Raw genomic sequence first — 20485 nt, forward strand, 5'->3', positions numbered from 1 at the left:
ACGTGTATTTTATTGTACTCTAATCTTTATTGCACTCAAAATTTAAAATTTCTCTTGCATGAAACTAATTCCACGTACATTATATGTACTGCACTTGGTGTAAAATGTTGATTCTGATTACACATTCATTCCATCACCCTGGCAATGTAAGGACACACGTGAGTACTCCTGATGATCAAATGTTTTAGAGTCATGCGTCAGAGGTTGAAGAAAAACCCTAAAACTGTATGGTTAAATATATAATATATAACGTTGCCAAATAGCCGTTGTAACATTTAATAGTTTAAATCTTTTAACGAATCAAGATTTTTCGCAGTTTTTTTTTTCAAGTGCTTAAGTCGTACTTTAATTCCTACATTTATTTCCCGCATCCTTTTGCTTAAAACACATAATTTTGAATTATTTTCCGTTTTCCATAAAAAAAAAACACGTAGCTAAACTCTGATTGGACGAAAAGCATTCACTCACTTTTGTCAGCCAATCAAAGTTGAGTGCGTTAATTTGTCCCTACAGGAGAGGGGCGTCGTGCACATGCGGGATGTTTCGGAAGCGCAGGACGCGGACTTGTGCGGGTCGCAATGACGGAAGCACACAGCGTCTTCCCGAGAAGCGACATGTTTCGCTTGAATAAACTAGGAAAAAGCCGATAGAATCCAGTCCTTGTGTTCGATTGCGACCTTTTCCACGGGAAATGGCGGCTTTTATTGTAAGTGTGTCAGCGGGTGAAGGGATTACAAGCCGTTGCAAACACAAACGTGTGTACTAAAAACGTACTGGCAAGGCCTTGTGTTTACGTTTAGCTTTCTACAAAGCTTCATTGCTGAAATAGCGCTGACACTCGAGAAGTACGGTACACATGGAACTTTTGTTTTTTCCAAATTATTTTTGCCAACATGTAGGCGTTGTATAGGTGGCTTCACACTGAGTTGGCATTAAAATAAGGGTGTTTATGTTGCTGTTGCTAACAAGCTAGCTGAAGTTATTCAGTGGAATGTGCAGAAACACCGATGTTGCATAATATGGGCTTTCGTAAACTGGTCACACGTGCGCAAGATCTATTTACCATTGCCCTTTTGCAAATGTGTATGAATATTTGTTACAGTGCTGAAAGCACTGAATACTTAGTAAGGTCTGCAGAGTAAACAGTACTGGGGGCTGGCAGATTACAGTGACATCCACGAATCACATGACGATCCACGTTGGCTTTCTTTACATACCTGTGTGCTGAGTACACTGCAAGTTGAACTGATCTGTTTTTGGTCTTCCTGCTTAAAATTACTTTTTGGTGCTTGTGATTTTTATGATTTTTGCTGTTCTCTTTTTGATAAGGCACATCCCTCAGTAAGGATCAAAGGAACTGAGCAAATCTACAATCCAGTTCTGTGCCAGGATGAGAAATGCGCTGCCAGGGCTAAGGGCAGCCACATGCACTGTCCCTTCTGCAATGTTGCCGAGGCATACCAGGACCCGGTGATCTTGCAGGCCCATTACAGAGTCAAACATGTAGACAAGGGCATTGATTTTGCTGGTAAGCTGTTACTGAACCCTTACCAACCAAATAAGCAGATCCAACCCCTAGTTTCTGACAGACCCTCTCAGAAATTTAAAAGATATAGTGAAATGGCTTTTATTACCATATTTGTTCTTTATGTTATTGAACTAATTACATTATTAAACAGTTTTTTCAGGGTTATTAAAAACAAAATCCTGTATCAGCAGATTGTAAAGGAACAAAAATAATTTGAATAAGTAATGCTTTTTGCACGCTATTTAAATTTGTTCTATTCGGATGTGTATGCATTTTGTGAATTTGTAGATTATGTTCCAGTTTGTAGTAACCTTGTAATTGGCCTTGAATGTGTCACAAAGGGTGTTTTTCCACCACACTAGGTATCGTACTTTTGGTACTTCAAGAAAGTACTAGAAGTACGATACTTAAAGGGGTTGGTTTCCACTGGTGTACAAACTGGTACTGGTACTGGTGGTGAGTATTTTGTACTGAATTTAAAAAATGGTAGTAGTTTATTATACAGCTTGGCGGTGTGCAGTATTAGTACTAACGTCGCATGTTATGCACATACAATTCTTACATAGCTAGTGAGCTTTATTAAAATAAGGCTTTTTCTTACTTTCAATCCTGTACAGACATAATAGCACAGGGGGTTAAAGTTTCACAAAAATATTTTTACTCTGTCATAGGAAAAAGAATTACATTTTTAATTATTTATTTTATAGATTCTTATATGTTTAAAAATCAGTTATAGTTTTACCTAGTGCTGGATGCCTTCTCTAAGACAATTGTAATTTTCATCCTTGTCATTTAAATCACTCGAAGACGGGTTGGTGAGAAATTTATGAACTCATTTTTTTGTTGTATAAATACCCCATTATTTATCACAACAAAATCACATTGCTGTATTCATAACAAAATCACTTTGCTAGGACAGCACGTTATATGTGTGCTGTATTAGTATATTCAACAAAATACGTTTTAATTTCTTATGTCTTCCGGATATTTCTGTTGTATGCGTTCTTACAACGAAATCGCATTTGTTTCCTTAATTTTTCATTATTTTCTGAGTTTGCATCTGTTTTCAAGGTGGCGTTTGTATTGTGTTTTAGCGGTAGCAGATCTGCATAACCAATTGATAAAGAAAGAGTTTCAAGTCCCACCCAAAGTACTGAGGCACCAAAGATGTACCCCAGCTGGTTTGGCACTTTCTGTACTGGAACTTTTGGTACTGGTGCTCGATTGGAAATCAATGGAAAAGTGAAAGTACTGAAAGTACGGTAGTTGGTGTGGTGGAAAGGTGCCATAAAATGTGGTCTTTTTTTAGTGGAAAGCCTTGTCCAACATATAGAATTTAAATGGACGAAATTAAGTAAAATAGCTTTTGGTAGCTTTGAAACTGGCAGTATTTAAAAGTATGTAATCATTTTTACTCTGGCATCTTTATTAAGTTTCCCTATGCAGTCGGGGATAGTACTCTTCAGAAGCACCACTGTTGTACTGAGCTGTTAATTTTGCACTTGTGGCCTTCCTGTTTTCAGCAAAATGACTGTTGACTGGATTTTCATTCTTTCTTTCTGATTATTGCACCACTCTCTGTAAACTCTGTGTATCAGAAAATTTAAAGAGGGTGGCCATTTCAGAAACACTGCAATGTCTGACATCTAAAACAATTTCACATTAACATTTTACATCTCATGTCTTATGTAACTTAACCCTGTTTGCATCATATATATATATAAATATGTGTGTGTTTGTGTATAAACAAGTAATCACACCCAATAAAGTGGCCACTGAGTGCTAGTACAGCTAAAGGTGTAATTTTGGCAATAAATATACTATTCTTTTCAAGAAAGCCAAACTGCGGTAGTACCTACAGAATATGTGCTGAATGTGTACTAAAATGTTTCTTTTGCCTGCATTAATGCAATTGTTCTATGTGTTGTGTTGCTACAGGCTTAAAAGTACTGCGGTGTTGCAACCACTGTGAGATTGTTGGCACAATTAAAGGTGAGAAGAAGTTCAAAGGGGCCCACTGGCACTGTTACCGGTGCCGAAATGGCTTCAACCGCAGGGATGAGGCCATCAAGCATTACAAAACCCACTTCCGCAACCCGCACACCACCTTTCAGATCCAGATCACCCAGGTATGTTCCGAGTGGCCAGAACAGGATCTAACCATCTATGGCCTCAGATAGTCCCATATTTATTCAACCTACACTAATTACAGTTACGAATCATTGCAATATTTATTAATGTTTTAGTGCCACAGCCTCACACTGATTTAGCAGGTACTTTTGAACTAAGCAGATGGTGTATCACAAGCATACAGCAGTGTGGCTAAGCCTAATGATCAGAAGCAAGTGCAGGTTTTAAGCAAGAGCTTTAAAACTGTGACAAAAATAAGTACCTAGGCATTCAGCAAATGCAAGAGACCAGCTATGTGATCATAGGTGAAGACAGATGGGAGGGTGGCAGGGCTGCTTTAGCTGGTCTTTAGCTGATTCCTGAAGGTTGAGAGGGATACTGATGAGTGCAGGTAGCCGGGAAGCTCATTCCACCATTGGAAACGCCTGGAGTCAGACTTCTCACAGAGTGGTGTTCTAGATCCATCGCCCTGATGCCAAGCTGTGCTGTATACAGGAGGTGAACAACCGGCAGTATTATGAACAGAACGCAGAGGCACATCCGAAGGCCTACGGTGGCCTCGCAATTTCCTCTGGCACCAATGGGGAATGCTGCACCATTGGTTCAATGCTGGCTCAGACTGTCATTAACACGTCAACAAGTGCAGAATCCCTTCTCAGAGAGGTACACAAGGTAGGTTATGACTCAGAAATGGGAGTACCTCCATTTTTGCAGTATTATATCGAGCTGCTGCCTAAATAGGTAAATATTAGACACTGCTGATGCACTCAGTGAATTCAGCATTTGTTTGAACTCTCTTGTTTTATGGTGGTTTACTCCAATTATGGCATGTGATTTGCGTGGTTGAAGGACAGCAGCGTGAACAATGGGATGATGGTGGGAGCCGTGGAGACGGTGGGACCTTCCCAGCAGGCCTCAGGCCGCGAGACACTGGTACTGATGAATCCCAGTGGGGAGAACGACAGTCTGGTATTCGAAGAAACATCCAGCATCATTGGCGAGCAGGTACTACAACACAGAAGGCTGTCAGCCAACTTAAAAGATCAAAGAATATCAGTAAACTTTATATTTTTATTTGCATAATTATGTAATTTTATATTTGTATATTATATACAGTGTTGGGTAGGTTACTTTTGAAATGTAATGGGTTCTAGATTATTACTTGCCCAGTAAAAAATGTCATAAGTCATGTAACTGTTTTTTATTGCTCATTCAAAGTTAAGTAACATTACATTTGATTACGTTTTGGTTACTTTTCTAACAAATGTTTTAAACAAGACAGTAAAGCTAAAAAATCCCAACAGCTTGTGTTGAGCCGTGTTGGCTGGAAATATGCCATGAGAAGGCATTTCTGCACAGCGAAAAGATGGAAAGCAACAAAATGAATGTTATATTCTATATTTTTATATATAATGTAACCCCTTTGTAATCATCAACATTTTAATTAGTAGCTGTAATTCAATTGCATTTTTTTCTCAGAGTACACATTACAATTACATTTATTTTGTAATTTACTTGCATAACACTGTTACAGATAATCAGTTACTTCCCAGTGCTAATTATGTATATAATATAAATTTATGTGTATACACACACGTGTGCGCACGTGCACACACACAAACTAAATCATAATATTTTAGGTTTCCTGACATTTTCCTGTAATGTTACTTATGATTAAACAAAGAGATGTTAAATTGCATTTGAAATAAACATTACTTAGAAAAAGTTTTGAGGTAAAAACGGAATACAGGGAATGCCTGGGTGATTATGGGCCAAATACAAGATACGGAAAGTCAGCAGTGCCCACTTAAATGACGCAACTTTCATGGGACATAAAGAGTAATAGAAGATTGTTCTTTTTTTAAGAAGGGGTGAATGTGTGCCAGTAAAAATAGCCGTGTGGGGCGGCTTTCGCGTAGGTCAGCTCTAGGGGTGCACTTGTGGCTTTAAAAGTATGAAATTCATTAGTTACGTGGATTTCTGCAGAGCAGGACGGCATAGCTACGGGAGTGTTTTTTGCTTTACGGCTTTTCTGCAATGTGCTGCAGGGTGGAGAGAACCTGGACCAGAGTCTGCTGCTGGAGCGGCAGCTTCTGGAACTGCATCAGCAGAACCAGGCGCTGCAGCAAGAGAAGGACCTCATGGAGAAGAAACTGCAGGCTGAGATCCAGCAGCTTAAAGACCATGTAGGTATCACAGTCAGTTCCAATCTGTCAAAAGGTAATATTTCACTTACTCTTTGAAGACCATTATAATTCTTTATGAGTGATGCTGTCATCAAGGTGAAGAATGGCATTTTCCCTACGTGTGTAAACTGGGTCCTGGGACAGGAAGCTCTAACAAATTGGGATCTTGAAATTCGTTTTTCTAGTATTAGTTTGACACAGTGTAGCACACATTGAAATGAGCATCCCTGTCATGTGTATTGCTCCACACAACTAATTCTCAGACTGAAATATATGATATAAATATATAAACAATGAACAAAAACATTAATATGAAATAGATAATGTTTGGAGAAAGTGTTGAGTATTTAATAAAAAATTCCTGCAAAAGTGTTATATCTCCGGAATAGCTTATCTTGTCAAAAACATTTGTTGCAAAATTATTTGCACCCTTGAAGAATACTATAAACAAGACCAAATAAATTTGCATCTTTGGGTAAAAAATGTTTCTTGATGTTGTTGACTTTTAGTGTTTAGGAACGTTTGCTGTCTAGGGATTGTTGTCTATGGCAATTCCCTGTTTCCCTGGGGTATCAATATGAGGTGACACACAATTAAAGTTACCCATCGACATGATGAGGTGACACACAATTAAAGTTACCCATCGACATGATGAGGTGACACACAATTAAAGTTGCCCATCGACATAATGAGGTGACACACAATTAAAGTTACCCATCGACATGATGAGGTGACACACAATTAAAGTTACCCATCGACATGATGAGGTGACACACAATTAAAGTTACCCATCGACATGATGAGGTGACACACAATTAAAGTTACCCATCGACATGGGTAAAACCAAAGTTGTCAACTCAAATGAGAAGAAAAAGTTGAGCTGCATGGACTGGAATAGAAATTACCAGTAAGCACAGTCAGGGTCATTATATCCATCCATTTTCCAAACCGCTTATCCTACTGGGTCGCGGGGGGTCCGGAGCCTATCCCGGAAGCAATGGGCACGAGGCAGGGAACAACCCAGGATGGGGGGCCAGCCCATCACAGGGCACACTCACACACCATTCACTCACACATGCACACCTATGGGCAATTTAGCAACTCCAATTAGCCTCAGCATGTTTTTGGACTGTGGGGGGAAACCGGAGTACCCGGAGGAAACCCCACGACGACATGGAGAGAACATGCAAACTCCGCACACATGTAACCCAGGCGGAGACTCGAACCCGGGTCCCAGAGGTGTGAGGCAACAGTGCTAACCACTGCACCACCATGCCGCCCCTGGGTCATTATATAGAGGTTTGAAAAGCATTGAACTGGAAAAAATGCCAAAAATGGGGCGCATCTGCATATTGCCCCCACGCACAGTGAGGGGGAGGCAAAGAGGAGCCCAAAGATTAGTTGAATCTTGAGGATTCAGTGTTTCAAAGTCAACTGGAGACATTACCTCCATGTCCAGAAGCCATGAAAGAAACCACTCCTGAAACCAAGACACAAAACCCAGCATCTCTACTTTTCCTGGCAACATTGGAGATACAACTGGAATCTTGTGTAGTGGTCAGATGAGACAAAAATTGAGCTTTTAGGCCATGTATGCCATCGCCGTGTTTGGCCAGAAAAGGGCACTGCATGCAAAGCAGGGTTGCTCACACACATGGTAAAATATGGTGGCAGCTCTCTGATACTTTGGCGCTGTTTTGCTGCCAGTGGTCCAGGTGCTCTTGTTAAGGTCAGTGGCGTAATGAATTCCATTAAATACCAGAACATTTTAGCCGAAAATCGGGTTGCCTCTACAAGAAGGCTAAAACTGGGATGGGGTTGAGTCTTCCAGCAAGACGATGACCTGAAGCACACATCAAAATTGACAAAGAACTGGTTGCAGAAACACAGAATCAGGGTTTTGCGATGGCCCTCTCAGTGATCTCAGTTGAAGAGAGCAGTTCACAAGAGGAAACCCAAGAATCTGTAGAAGTTGGAAATGTTCTGCATGGAACAGTGGTCCAGGATCTGCCTACCAGTGTTCTCCAGTCTTGTTAAACACTACAGAAAGAGGCCGAGTGCTGTCATTCTTGCCAGGGGAGGCTCCACCCAATACTGACATTTGGCTTGCCAATATTTTTGGAATTTACCTTATGAAAATTCATGTTCTTAAAGGGGAACTTTATTTTGCTACAAGTCTTTTTGACAGGAAAAGCATGAGATTTACCCAATTATTTAAGCACAAAATACCACTCATTGCATGTGTGGTCCCTTTTATATATTCATTTTTGCAATTTTTTTAATGAAGGATGACTTCATGTATAAGCTACAAATGTGTTGTATCATTTCTAAGGAAGGTCTCATCTCTGCTTATTTGTCAGATGGTCAGTCTGGTGCAGGCGAATGTAAAAATGTTTGAAGAGCTGCAGTTATATCGCACTGTCGAAGGGAGTGAGGAGAAGATCACTAAGCTTGTGAGTACTGCCTCATCTGGGCAAGAGTTTTAGTAAATTCTCATAAGCTACTGACGCGTACAGTTATTTTAAGGCATTTAGTCACTTTTTTGGCCTTCAGTACAAATTTCGATTATTGTGAACAAAATCTTCTTTTCTCATTAAAATTCACATTTGCTTTGTTTGGTTTCCCGATCCCCATCCTGCGGGGCCTGTCTGTGATGCAGTTTGCAGATATCCCTGCTGAGATACTTTATTCAGCTCACCAGCTAATTGCCAGGTTCAGTAGTTGTGTCTGAGCAGGGAAATCTGCAAACTGTGTTGCAGAAAGGCCTTCCAGGACTGGAACTGACGGACTCTAGTGTACACTATACTAAAGTTACGTAATGTAAAGGTATTAAGAAAATTTGTTTTCATTAACCTTTGACCTGAATGATTCAATTGTTATTGCAACTTGATAGTGATTTCCGCTGAAACTTATAGTTCTACTTTTCTACTGAAAAGTTATAACGCTCTAGTAGTGAGGAGGGTTGGCTTGGTATTTTCCTAATCCTGTCTTCCAGGTCATGGTTATGTTATTAGGGTTAGCATAATGCTGCGGTCTAATCCTATGCCAAGATAAGTTGGTAAAGGAGACTTGTTCTGTGTGCAGGTAGAAAGCTTGGAGGCCCAGCATCATGAACTGCTCAAGACCCAACTAGCCACCCTCAAGAAGGAGATTCTGCAGCAGCACAACGGGCTGACGGTCAATGGGCACCCAGGGGAGCACCTTGGCCTTCCTGTCGAGTGCCAGGGGGCGACGGGGGCCCTGGCTGTGTCTTTTCTGAACACAGAGCCGTCCGAGGTGCAGGAGGGTGGCGCTCTCACAGGAATTGAACTTGTGGAGGTGCAGCTGGGACCAGAGCAGGTGCAGCCTGCAGCTAAGACTGCAGACCTAGTTCCTGCCCCCAGTCCTGTCTGCCCTGCAGAGCTGGCCCCGGAGCGGCAGGTGGTGCTGTCTCCCGCAAAGCGCTTGTCTGACGCTGTGCCTGAAGGCGAGGCCAGAAACAAACTGGCACGCACAACCTGACTTCTGGGAGCACCTTCGCCCTCCATTTGTCATCGTCTGCCTCCTAATGATACCACAGCTGAACTTATGGCGGAAGCGCTCTAGAGTCCTGCGTATGATTGTTGGGGGGGGCTGTGGCTCGCTCCCACACTGAGCAAACTGCTCTGTACCAGGGTACTGCTCTGTACCAGGGTACTGCTCTGTGGACACTTTTTATACCTGCTAGTATAGTTTTGTAAGCGCGATGGTTCACGCTGTATTAAAGACGTTTCCTGGACCGGAACCAAATTATTTATGTCACTGTATTTTAATTGTAATTCTTAAAATGTTAACCTTACACCCTTCATCTCTTCCAGATTGTTCCAGATTGTATTCCAGATGTTAAAACATTAGAAGTTCCCCTGAATTAGGTCGGATCGTCACTACTGTTTTACTAATAAATCCTCTTAAGCAGTCTAATATTTATTTTAATGGTCTAATGTGAATAGTTCATTCATCCTTCTGTGGATATTGTGTAGTTTACAGGTAAGAGCCAGTTTTGGGGTCAGTATAGAGCTAGACAGGATCCAGTGTCTTGGACCAATTAGGGCTAAGGTTCTTTCTCAGTGGCCAACGGTGACAGTGCGCTTCTGGCTACAGGATTGGTGTTGGTAACCTTCCAGTCCCAAGGTACAGAGTCACTCTGTGAGAGACTTAAAGCAGTGGACTGCTTATCAAACTGTGAGCATTCAAAGGAATGCCGTAAAAACATGACTGACACGAACAGAGGGTACTGCTCATGGAGTGGGCTGGGTTAAAATAAAATACCAAAAGGTTGCACAGTTTGTTTTTTTATGCGGCTGTGAACAGGATCATCTGAAACGGGAGATCTTGCAGTCTGGTGTTGCACATATGATAAAGCATCATTTTAATGGAAGGAAATTTGTCAATCTTACAAGTTATTTGGCAAATGTGTTTCTGATGTATGATAAAACACTATCAATAACAGAATATCTGACTGAATCATCCAGAGTCTCCAAACGAGATCAAACTGACTCCAACTGTTAGATTTTATTTATCTTTTGATAGTTTTAAATTTGCTTATTTTAAACCAATATGGGAGTGTGTCAGACAGGCAAAAATTACTATATTAACATGACTTTGCTTAATCGTAAATGTCTTCAGATGAATTTGATGAATAGTAAAGCTTTTAAGCTTTAAGCATAGCAGCAGCTAAAATTGCAGAACTGATTAAATTTTTTGCTACTCTAACAGTGAAAAAGTGGTATGCCTAAAACCTTAAAAATGAGAAGTGTGCCCCATTGTTTAAGTGATTGACTAATATTAAAGCAGTAGAGGATGCCACTGCAAAGTCTGTTTTTAGATATGCAAGAATATTAGTCATTTTCATTTGTGTTATTTAAATTAATATGATTTGTTGTTATTTAAGGAGTCATTCTGATGATGTCAAATGATTGGCATGAACAAAAGAAATTTTAAAACTGAATATGACACCTTTTTAGAAGCAAAAATTCATATAATTTTTGAAGATATTCCTATTTTTGCCATTATCTAAAATTGGCCACTTTAAAATGGTTATATAATTATATTTGGTTATATTATGGAGTGGGCTCACTATAGTCAGATGTATTTTATATGGAGGACTATGGGTGTTATTCTAAAAGAAAGGTGTATTTTCTTTTTCCCAGGTTAAATGTGGTATAAACCGGTATTGAGCACAATAGTCAACTACTTGTGATTAATCAATTTGGAAAATTATGGCCTATAAATAAAACGTTTAAGAAACATTGACACATCTTTACTAAATATATGAAATATATAGCTTTATAAAGATTTAGTTAAACGTCAACGTCAGATCTCAGTTATATCTGATATGAAAACCTGAGCACGCCCAATGAGATTCATGAGATCATGCTTCTTTATTTAACAATTAGCTACCATTCATCATCGATCTTCATATCTTTTGGAATTGCAAAAACAGCGTGATCCTGTTGATTACTACGAGCTACATGCTGTATAAGCATTTTTTTACAACACAAGGAGGGACACACCCGGTTGGGAGAAGGGGAAAAAGCGGTACGCATATCTGGTTCGGAGACGTTTTTGATACTTCTGAGTATCCGTAGTACGGAAGCTGATGGCGGTTTTGTTTCCTTCGATGGACATTAAGTAAAGGTACGCTGCAATGTAGCATGAATTAAAATTTTTATTGTAGCTGATTAATATTTAACGGGACGCATTAGTTTATATTCTTTTTGGAAGTTGATGGTATTCATCTATACAGAGAGTAAAGAGTTACAGTTAGCAGTTGCAGTTTTGCTGAATATGTAGTTGTAATCCGTACTATCGTAGGTTATAGTATTTTAATTCTACCGAAAATCCTGTCGTGCTATGTCACTGTGCAGTTTCTTGTTTCAGTGGAAAACTGTAGCTTGTTGTGGCTTTTGAAATGGCTAGCGTGACAACATTGGTAGCTGTATTTACTTGGATTGCCACTTCTATATTTTAGTAAGATAATTTTTAGATCCATAATGGAAAAAGCAAGCATTTCATACTACGAAGCGATTGTATGAAACGCAGTCTCCGATAAACTGTTCCATAAACTGACGCTGCTGCTGGCATGTATCGGGTAACGTTAATGTTAATGATACCCGAATTCTACAATCGGTCCAGTCAGGTATGGCTCATCCTCAGCAGTCCGCGACCCTGCCAGGAGGGCCGGAGTCCGCCTCCGTAGGGGTTACTGTCAGCGGCAGTGTGCAGAAGTATGCCATCAAGAAGAAGAAGATCCTCAACGCCGAGGAGAGCGAACTCTTCGAGCTGACCCAGGCAGCTGGGATTGTCATGGACCAAGAGGTCTTCAAGTAAGTCATGCCAGGATCTCAGAAGATCATCAGTTCACTTACTTTTACCTATTAGGGAAATTTAACTTACAGAATTGAGTCAAGTTGGCTCAATAAATGGGGTATTTAAGAACATGTGCTTGTAAGGTCAGCTTTGACCATTTAGGATGAATCTTCTGCTCTATTGTTTGACCTAGATTGAACCCATAAAATTCTAAGAAATATAAGTGCTTTAATTTGTGAATTAATTGAAAACAATATCAGGAGTTCGGACTTGAGATCCACCTGAAGCTAAGCAGGTTTGGGCCAGGCCAGTACTTGTAGGGGTGACCAACTAGGAAAGTTGTGATGCAGCTGGAAGAGGTGTTGGTGTGGCCAACAGGTTATCCCATCCTGTGCTCTGTGTGTATCCCAATGCACCAGTGCATGACAGGGACACTGTGGCTGACAGGTTATCCCACCCTGTGCTCTGTGTGGATCCCAATGCCCCAGTGCATGACAGGGACACTGTGGCCGACAGATTATCCCATCCTGTGCTCTGTGTGGATCCCAATGCCCCAGTGCATGACAGGGACACTGTGGCCGACAGGTTATCCCACCCTGTGCTCTGTGTGGATCCCAATGCCCCAGTAGCAGTGACAGGGATACTGTGGCCGACAGGTTATCCCATCCTGTGCTCTGTGTGGATCCCAATGCCTATGTGGAGTGACAGGGACACTATGCGGTAAAAAACAGAGATGCCCTGATTGCAATTTTCTTGGCCAATATCAATTTCTGATATTTTGCAAGATTTTTGCCGATTCCAATTTTCTTTCTAAGAACTATAATTGACTATATCTAATTAGCGAATTCTCTCCTGCCCCTTCACCACCTTAGCTGCTGTCTGGTAACAATACTGGCACAGAATGGCTGCCGTCACCTTATCCAGTTGCATGACCATCTCTGTTTTGTTGGATTCAGGATCATTGTGGACCTGCTGAAGATGAACGTTGCCCCGCTGGCTGTCTTCCAGACCCTGAAGGCCATGTGTGCGGGCCAGCGCATTGCAGAGTCCTCAGCCGGGGACAGTTCTGTGACACCTCAGCCTCCCACTGCTCCCCCAGAAGCCAGAGGTCAGGCTTGTGTCTGGGGTTGGATGGCAGTAGCTGCGAGGGCCTGAGCCATTACAGTCCTAGTTATTAGCCTGACAGCTAATATTATTATCATTATTTGAGGTGAAGATTTCAGGTGGCAGGAATATGAGGCTAACCGTATATCCATCTAGTGCTTACTTCGGATAGTCTTTGCGTCATACAAGTATTTAGGCATACATAGCTTTGGCAAACAGCATTAATTTTCATGTATGCTGTGTGTGTGTGTGTATATATGTATGTGTGTGTTATATGTGTATACACACACACACACACACACACACAAAAAGAATACATAGCATTCTAAGAATGAAAAATAACATTGTGTGTTTATACCTAGAGCAGGGATTGTATTTAGCGTAGACCTGTGTAGTGTTGTAGATCTGCTGGTGTATCACTGATGCAGCTTTGCCTGACATATTGCCGTCTCACTTGCTTTTCTTTTTCTGCTTTGACATTGTTACATCGCTCAGCTCTGCAGGGCTGCTTTCCAGTTCTGCTTACACTGCTTCTCAGTTGCTGTCAGCTTCCATTTCATCACAGGTTGCTTTGGCTTGCACATATGGGCAATGATGTTATTACATATGTAGATAGCCCCCCATCTCTCAGTTCAGTTACAATTAACAGCTGCAATATGGCTAAAAGTGTAGCTAAAGTGCATTCCAGGGTTACAATGGTGTTTCAATGCCGCTAAAAGTGTTTTTATGTCTAAGCTCCATTGCAGTTTTTTTGCAATTGAAAATGAAAAGTGATTTTCTTTTCTGTAACTTGTTACTATAAACATAATTTATTCACTAAATGGGATGACAAAATGTGGTGTAATATTTGTATATCAGGAAGAATGATAATCTGTAACTAGAACTGATAAGAATGTCATGAAGGATATTTAGCTGTTTAAAACATAATAATCTACGTGTACATGTGCAGAGCATTAGCTTAGACTGTATTGGACTGTGCTAATGTGTTTTACCCTTTCTTTTTGTGTGTGCATGTGTGTATGCTGCTGTTTCTTTCCCTTCCAAAAGTGGACAGCTCTGTTTTGTCTGGCAAGAGCAGTAAAATCCCTGCACCTCTCCCTCAGTCCTCTGGCTTGCGGCCGGCGAGAGTAAACACAAAGATTGTGGTCTACAGCCCAGCTGACTCTTGCTCGCCTCTCTCTCAAGGTCCCCCCGGTTCTTTCCACTTCACTTGCTGCCTGTTCTCTCCCTTTTCAGGTGGCACTTATTAGTTTATCTACTGGGGCTGGTCCTGTCTGCTGTCACACCAGAAGCCAGGCTCAGCTATTGTGTCTGGCTTTGGTGCAGTGAAGTCCAGAACATTCCTGATTGTCATTTCACCACAGAATTGGTGAAATTCCATTTGTGGTTGAGAATTGCTTTTGGTTTGACAAATCATAATATTTTCTCCCCATATAATTTTTTCGTTGCCTGTATCAAATTCTATGAAACTTCATATGGATGATTTGTATAAAATAGGAAGTTTCTTTAAGGCAACTTTGATCACCCAAAGTTTGTTTATACCCCTAAGATTAATAAAAGAAGCACCTTTTTCCTTGCCTGGTTCCAGGTGTGACAGGACAATGTGGATGAGATGTTGTCAGTGTCAAGGTTCAGAAAGCAGGCAAGAGAGCAAATCCATTCTAAGATGGATTTCCAGTCCTTTGACAACCCACAGGTTAATTTCCCTTTAATATTAATCTAATCTAATTCTGAACGGTTCTGACTTATAGAATGAAATATTGAAAAAGATATTTCATTTAAAAACAATTCTATCCACCCCTCTGATCATACTATGATACTCTGATGATAAACTAATAATCCCGCCTTTTCCTTCTGAACTGTGTTTCCATAATGCCTCACTGTGCCGGTGAACTCTGTCCCCCCCCCCCCCCCCCCCCCCCCTATCCTAGTTGTGTTGTGAAGTGAGTTTGTTTAGTGTGATCACTTGCTATCCTTGTGCTTGCCTTGTCTTTAAATCAGCCGTAGAGACATTGTCGCTCAGCTGTGTGCCTTCAATGGCGGTCAGGGTCGCACTACACATAATGCTTTGTAATAGAAAACATTGATGATTTTAAATTTTCGAAAAATTAATTCCCAAATGATCCTTTGTATGAAGAAGATTGATTTTCCCGGTGACAAAAAGAATCGATTGCTGGGCTTTCAGGCCGCGCTGCTGCACTGTCATTGCTATTTTCCATTTTCTTCATGCTTGCTGCACCAATCTGATCTTATCATCTAGCATGAGCCCCCACCTGTGAAAGCAGAGTCTATGGGCATCTGTCCTTGCATTAAATGCCGTTCAGGGCATTTGGGCTTGTTTTGTTCCTGCATTCCTGGTGTAAGACATATTATAACCATTCCCGCAATTTTGTGTAGTGAGTCAAGGCTCAGATTTTCTGAAATGAATGTTTCAAATCAGGTCGGCGTTGATGACCAAATTATAGGTTGTATTGTAATGTATGATTTATGGACAGTTTACAGCTGCAAAATGTGTGTGTGTGTGTGTGTGTATAGGTATATTTTTATACAGTATATACACATTAACAGTTCAGTTGTGTGCATTATTACAGTACTAAAGATGCCTTAAACAAACCAGCCTATTAATAATAATGATTCCTGTTGATAGTGTGATAGTTCTTTATTGGGGGCTCTCAATGGCCCTGTTGTGTGTTTTTTACTATATAAAACCAGCCGTGCGCAGCAAGACGGGCCCGAGCCACGGGGAGAAGAACGCACGGGACGGCTCCAGCCAGAGGGTGCCACGCCAGCCCAGCGCCTCCCGGGGCCCAAAGAGCGGAAAGAGTTCTGGCAGTAGCAGCTCCTCCTCACAGCTGACATCCAGCTAGGGTGTTTCTGTATGAGCGCCCCCCTCAGCTTCGGTGGTCTTATTGCAGCTAGCCCAGAGGGGGGGGGGGTTATCCTTCATTAACTAGGCCAGTACCGCTCAGAAAGCCACCGTCCAGACAGTTTGAGTGGACAGTGAACTTGACTGATCGTTTTTTGGGCCAGTAGCGTGTTTTACAGAGCCGGACTTGCCTGTTATCTGCCAGCTTGCCCTACAGTTTCTTAATTTTCCATCACAACAACCAGTTATATTTCTGGCTTATAAAACTTTCAACAAAAACATTAAGGTCATATTAAAAACCAAAAATGATGAATTAGGCCTCTTCAGGGCCATGGTTGACGCCGCCTCTTTTCACTATTTGGTTACTCAGGCTATCTAGTAGGTAAATTCCTGTGTTCAAGAACACGTCACCTTTTATTACATGTGAACGCTTTCATCAAGCATGTTGATTTTCTTATTAATCCTTGTGTTGTCAAGAAGCAAAATACACATCCCTGGCATAGGGGCTTAGCTTTTACTTGGAATGAACATTGCATATTTTGACTTTCCCTTTGCAGTTCATATTTTTATATATCTTGTTTTATGTACTTTGGTTTTAATCTTTATGGTAGGTCATTCAGAAAATAGCCATGCCCTTTGTTTTTTTTGAAAAATTGCAAGCACTTTTGTAAGATATTTGAAATAAACATTACGTCTTTGTGCTTTGGTGGATTGATTTTGCCTTGGCTTATAGGCATAATGGGTGTTTAAGCGATAGGAGAAGCTGTAATGTGCATTGTGGTGGCTGTTGCACGGCATTGATATGTAACATCAAAGATGATGCTTCTATTTCCAGGTTACGTGCTCTTGCATTGATGTGCCACAGGTAAACGTGCATAAATATAAAGTACCAGTACCTGCAGAACAGCAGGGCAGGTTCAGTAATGTTCATAAAGGAAGCACTACCTGATGGTCGTTGTACTAAGGTGATGATCTTTGTGCTGCAATGTGCTGTAGAATACTCTGTAATGGTTAAAATCATTTCACCACAAAACTTTAGGAAAATGGCTCTTTTACAGTGCAAAAAAATCATTTTTTATGAGCTGTGGTAGCAAACCTGAAGATTACGGTAGCCAGGTAAAAAGTAATGTTAGAGGGGAGTTTGATCACAGTAATGGAAAAGTGGCCAGTGAGGCATATGTGGTGACCCAGGAATTTGAACTGGCAACCTTCTGAGTCCTGACCCACAGAGCTCCAACAAATTATTACTTTTTTAAGTGCATAATTCCATATATGTTATTTTATAGTTTTGATGTCTTGTATACTTATCAAAATAAAGATTCTTTAAATTGTATATTTCAAAAATATAGAAAAACACAAAAAGTACTCAAAATTACATTTAAAGTGTGTTTGAAAAAATACACTTACTAAATAGAGAACTTATGAGCAGGCAGAAGAAGGGTTTGAACAGCTGACCTAAAGACCTACATGCACACTAGCCCTTTGCAGATGATCTTGGCCACCTCTGATTTAGAGTTTCAAAATAATCAAATTATTGAATAGCAATAGAACTTAAAAATTTCTGATGCATCAAATCAATCTCTAAAAAATCATAATGAAATCATCTTGCAGCCTACGATTTAAATTACCAGCGGGTAGAAATGTAAGGGAAATACAGGGCTAACTTATGTGTCATGTGCTACCTGGGATAAGGTCCAGCACTTCAAGTAATCCTGAAGGTAGAAAATGGATGGATAGAGAAAACTGACAAAAACCAGGCTGCCATCGTAATTCTTTCAAATCCAATCACCAGTGATCATACTGAAGCCCGAGAACAAGTTGTTGTATAGATTCAATCATAACACGATAAATGAATCTGCAACTGCATTTATACGCTAAATTTAACAGTTCAAGGTATTTTATTGTTATCAGCAGTTCGTACACATACATAGTGAGATTACATTTCTCCATGGACTGCGATGCAAGATGCAACAACATAAGATATAATGCGATGTGCACCAAAACAAGACAACACTAAACACTGCAACAGTATACAATATTGGGCTTTCTGTAACAAAATTTAAATAACAGCATACTGCACATCAGCTATTGTACAAATGGAAACTTTAGCAGCTTTTGTTGAGTATTATAGATAAAGTGCAAGTGCCATTGAGATTTAAATGGGGTTACAGGGAACAAAAAGTGGGGATTAGGGTTCAATCTGAACAGTTCATTCAAATTACACTAGCATGTCACATGCATTCTAATACTTTAAAATGTTGCACGACTATCACTTTAAGGTCCCTGGCTGGCATATTTTCCTCTGTTAGAAAAAAGAAACCAGAGGAATTATGTTTATAAAAAAAGATACACAGACTGTAACGCGAGAAAGATACACTACTGATGAATTCGTTTATGAATGTCTCAGCAGCGCCACCAAGTGCTGCAAACAGGAATTCTACATACAAGACTTTAACGTTCCCAATTTTGTTAGCAGCATGCAACCGGCGCCACTTACTTTTATAGCCTGTATTTATTGTCACTAATTTTCGCCTTTAAATACTGAATTCTTACATTTACACGTAAATGTAAAAAGCTGCACCTATGACAAAACTAACTGGATTTATTCTGATGGGTAAGTTATCAATGAATCGCCAGTTTCGAGTAAACTGCTGCTAACATGTAGCCCCGTCCGTTTGTATGGCAGAGACCGTTGTAAAACGTCTTATATACATTTCACTTTGCAATAGTATAATATTTTTGGAACGACTATTCAGCCGTTAGTTTTGCTACGTAGATAAATACAAAGGATAACTTCACCCGTATCCAACACCACAATTTGGAAACACGACACAAAAACATCGCTATAACAAGCTTCACCGAAACCATTCATACTTCCGGAAACACAATGGCCGCGGTGACGCAACTAAATACGAATGATGATTGGTTAAAAACTTTAAATATTCAAATTAAGGACGCCATAGTCAAACAATTTCGTTATAAACGTTTACTCGACGTTTTATTTAATTTTTATACAGTTTGATGAAAGTGAAATTTAGAAGTAGTAGTGTCATATACTTCCATGTACTGTATATTAATTTGTTTAGTAACAATTGTGTGGCACACCGTGTGTGAAACAGTAGAGCATATTATGGGATATATATAACCTTTTATCGCCAATTTTAGGCGTGTTGTATGAAAGGAGAGAAGGTTAGCACTCCCCTTGACAAGGATGGAAGAGGTCCTAGTGGCCTTCAACACACATACGGTTAAGGCATTGCCACCTACTTCGTGGCATCTCTAACCAAGTTTTTATTTTTTTTTTAACCACAGTTGATTTGATAAATATTCAATATACAAATCTGTAAAAAAATATGATGTAATGGACATACAATAATTAGAATGTGTAATAAAAATACAGGAATACGTTGGCGCGCATTCCATCGGGTAATGGATCACATTCGAGGGTAATAGTACATAATATACACCGATCGATAGACGGCTGAAAGCCGACGTAGTATGACATCTGCGGATGCATCGGATAGTGTGCCAGCTGCAGGAGAATGGGCACTTCCTGTAATCCTAGGGAAATATATATATCATACATTTCTCTAAAAAGAAACGTATCGTACTATAAAATAAGCAAGTTCGTCTCAGCTTCATGCGCTGTCTTCTTTCTCAGTTCCCATTGTTTGCTACCACATCTTTTTATTTCGTAATGCAGTTCGTGCCTTTGATCTGTTCATTATAAAGTGTTGTCATTTTATATTTACCTTATTATTTATGTAGAGTGCTGTTTTTATATTTCTGTACTGTACTTAATGTTTTGACTCTCTCCTATAACCAGGGGCGTTGCTAGAGATGTTGGGCCCAGTGAGGGCATATCAATCCAGTTATTTTCCAAATTTTCTAGGCCTCCTGTCACTCAGGGGTCCTTGTATTCGTCCTATCTTTCACTTGCCTTATGGCACTCCTGCGTATAACTATCATGATCTGCCAGAATTTACTTGCTTATACGTCTTTACTGTTTAGTCAGCATTTTGCATTAGATTTACCTTCTGGTAGTCTGGTTTACTCCTATATTATACAGATATGCAATTGAGTGATCTGGAATTTCCAGATTCTTTGTGTTAGCATATGTGCGCCCTGAGCGGTTCCCCTGCTTTGGACCCCTTCTATGTTCTCCTAGCCCTCCCGTGACCCGGTACCACCATAAGATGGCAGTAGAGTTACAGCTGACAATTAAGTTTCTGCTACTAAATAAACACGTGCCTACTTTGGAAACGAAAAAAAAAGTCTTAACCTTTGTTCTGCCAGATTCATTATTTGGCAGAATATACCGTGAGAACAAACAATATAGTCAGA

General features: G+C 40.3%; 2 protein-coding genes and 1 non-coding gene across 5 annotated transcripts; all 3 read left to right on the forward strand.

The window, feature by feature from the left end:
• The first annotated feature begins 519 nt into the window (after window positions 1-519).
• Window positions 520-10140, forward strand: zgc:193801 (uncharacterized protein LOC564476 homolog). Its single transcript, XM_049018901.1, has 8 exons — window positions 520-706; window positions 1330-1528; window positions 3467-3657; window positions 4154-4330; window positions 4508-4663; window positions 5707-5844; window positions 8205-8297; window positions 8929-10140. The coding sequence occupies exons 1-8, from the start codon at window positions 692-694 to the stop codon at window positions 9343-9345; spliced, it is 1386 nt and encodes a 461-aa protein (XP_048874858.1). The 5' UTR covers window positions 520-691; the 3' UTR covers window positions 9346-10140.
• Window positions 10141-11362: 1222 nt separating this feature from the next.
• On the forward strand, window positions 11363-16842 carry mzt2b (mitotic spindle organizing protein 2B). 3 transcript variants are annotated; one of them, XM_049018915.1, is made up of 5 exons: window positions 11363-11499; window positions 11998-12188; window positions 13128-13279; window positions 14323-14460; window positions 15988-16842. In XM_049018915.1, the coding sequence occupies exons 2-5, from the start codon at window positions 12004-12006 to the stop codon at window positions 16140-16142; spliced, it is 630 nt and encodes a 209-aa protein (XP_048874872.1). In that variant the 5' UTR covers window positions 11363-11499; window positions 11998-12003; the 3' UTR covers window positions 16143-16842. The 3 variants fall into 3 exon arrangements, with proteins under 3 accessions (XP_048874872.1, XP_048874874.1, XP_048874873.1); XM_049018916.1 differs by having other exon boundaries at window positions 11370-11499; window positions 12002-12188; XM_049018917.1 differs by lacking the exon at window positions 14323-14460 and having other exon boundaries at window positions 11364-11499.
• A 2466-nt stretch (window positions 16843-19308) lies between these two features.
• Window positions 19309-19436, forward strand: LOC125746934 (U6atac minor spliceosomal RNA). Its single transcript, XR_007399110.1, has one exon. It is a non-coding gene; the product is annotated as a U6atac minor spliceosomal RNA (small nuclear RNA).
• The last annotated feature ends 1049 nt before the right edge of the window (window positions 19437-20485 follow it).

Source organism: Brienomyrus brachyistius, chromosome 7, assembly GCF_023856365.1.
Source record: "Brienomyrus brachyistius isolate T26 chromosome 7, BBRACH_0.4, whole genome shotgun sequence".
Taxonomy (NCBI): domain Eukaryota; kingdom Metazoa; phylum Chordata; class Actinopteri; order Osteoglossiformes; family Mormyridae; genus Brienomyrus; species Brienomyrus brachyistius.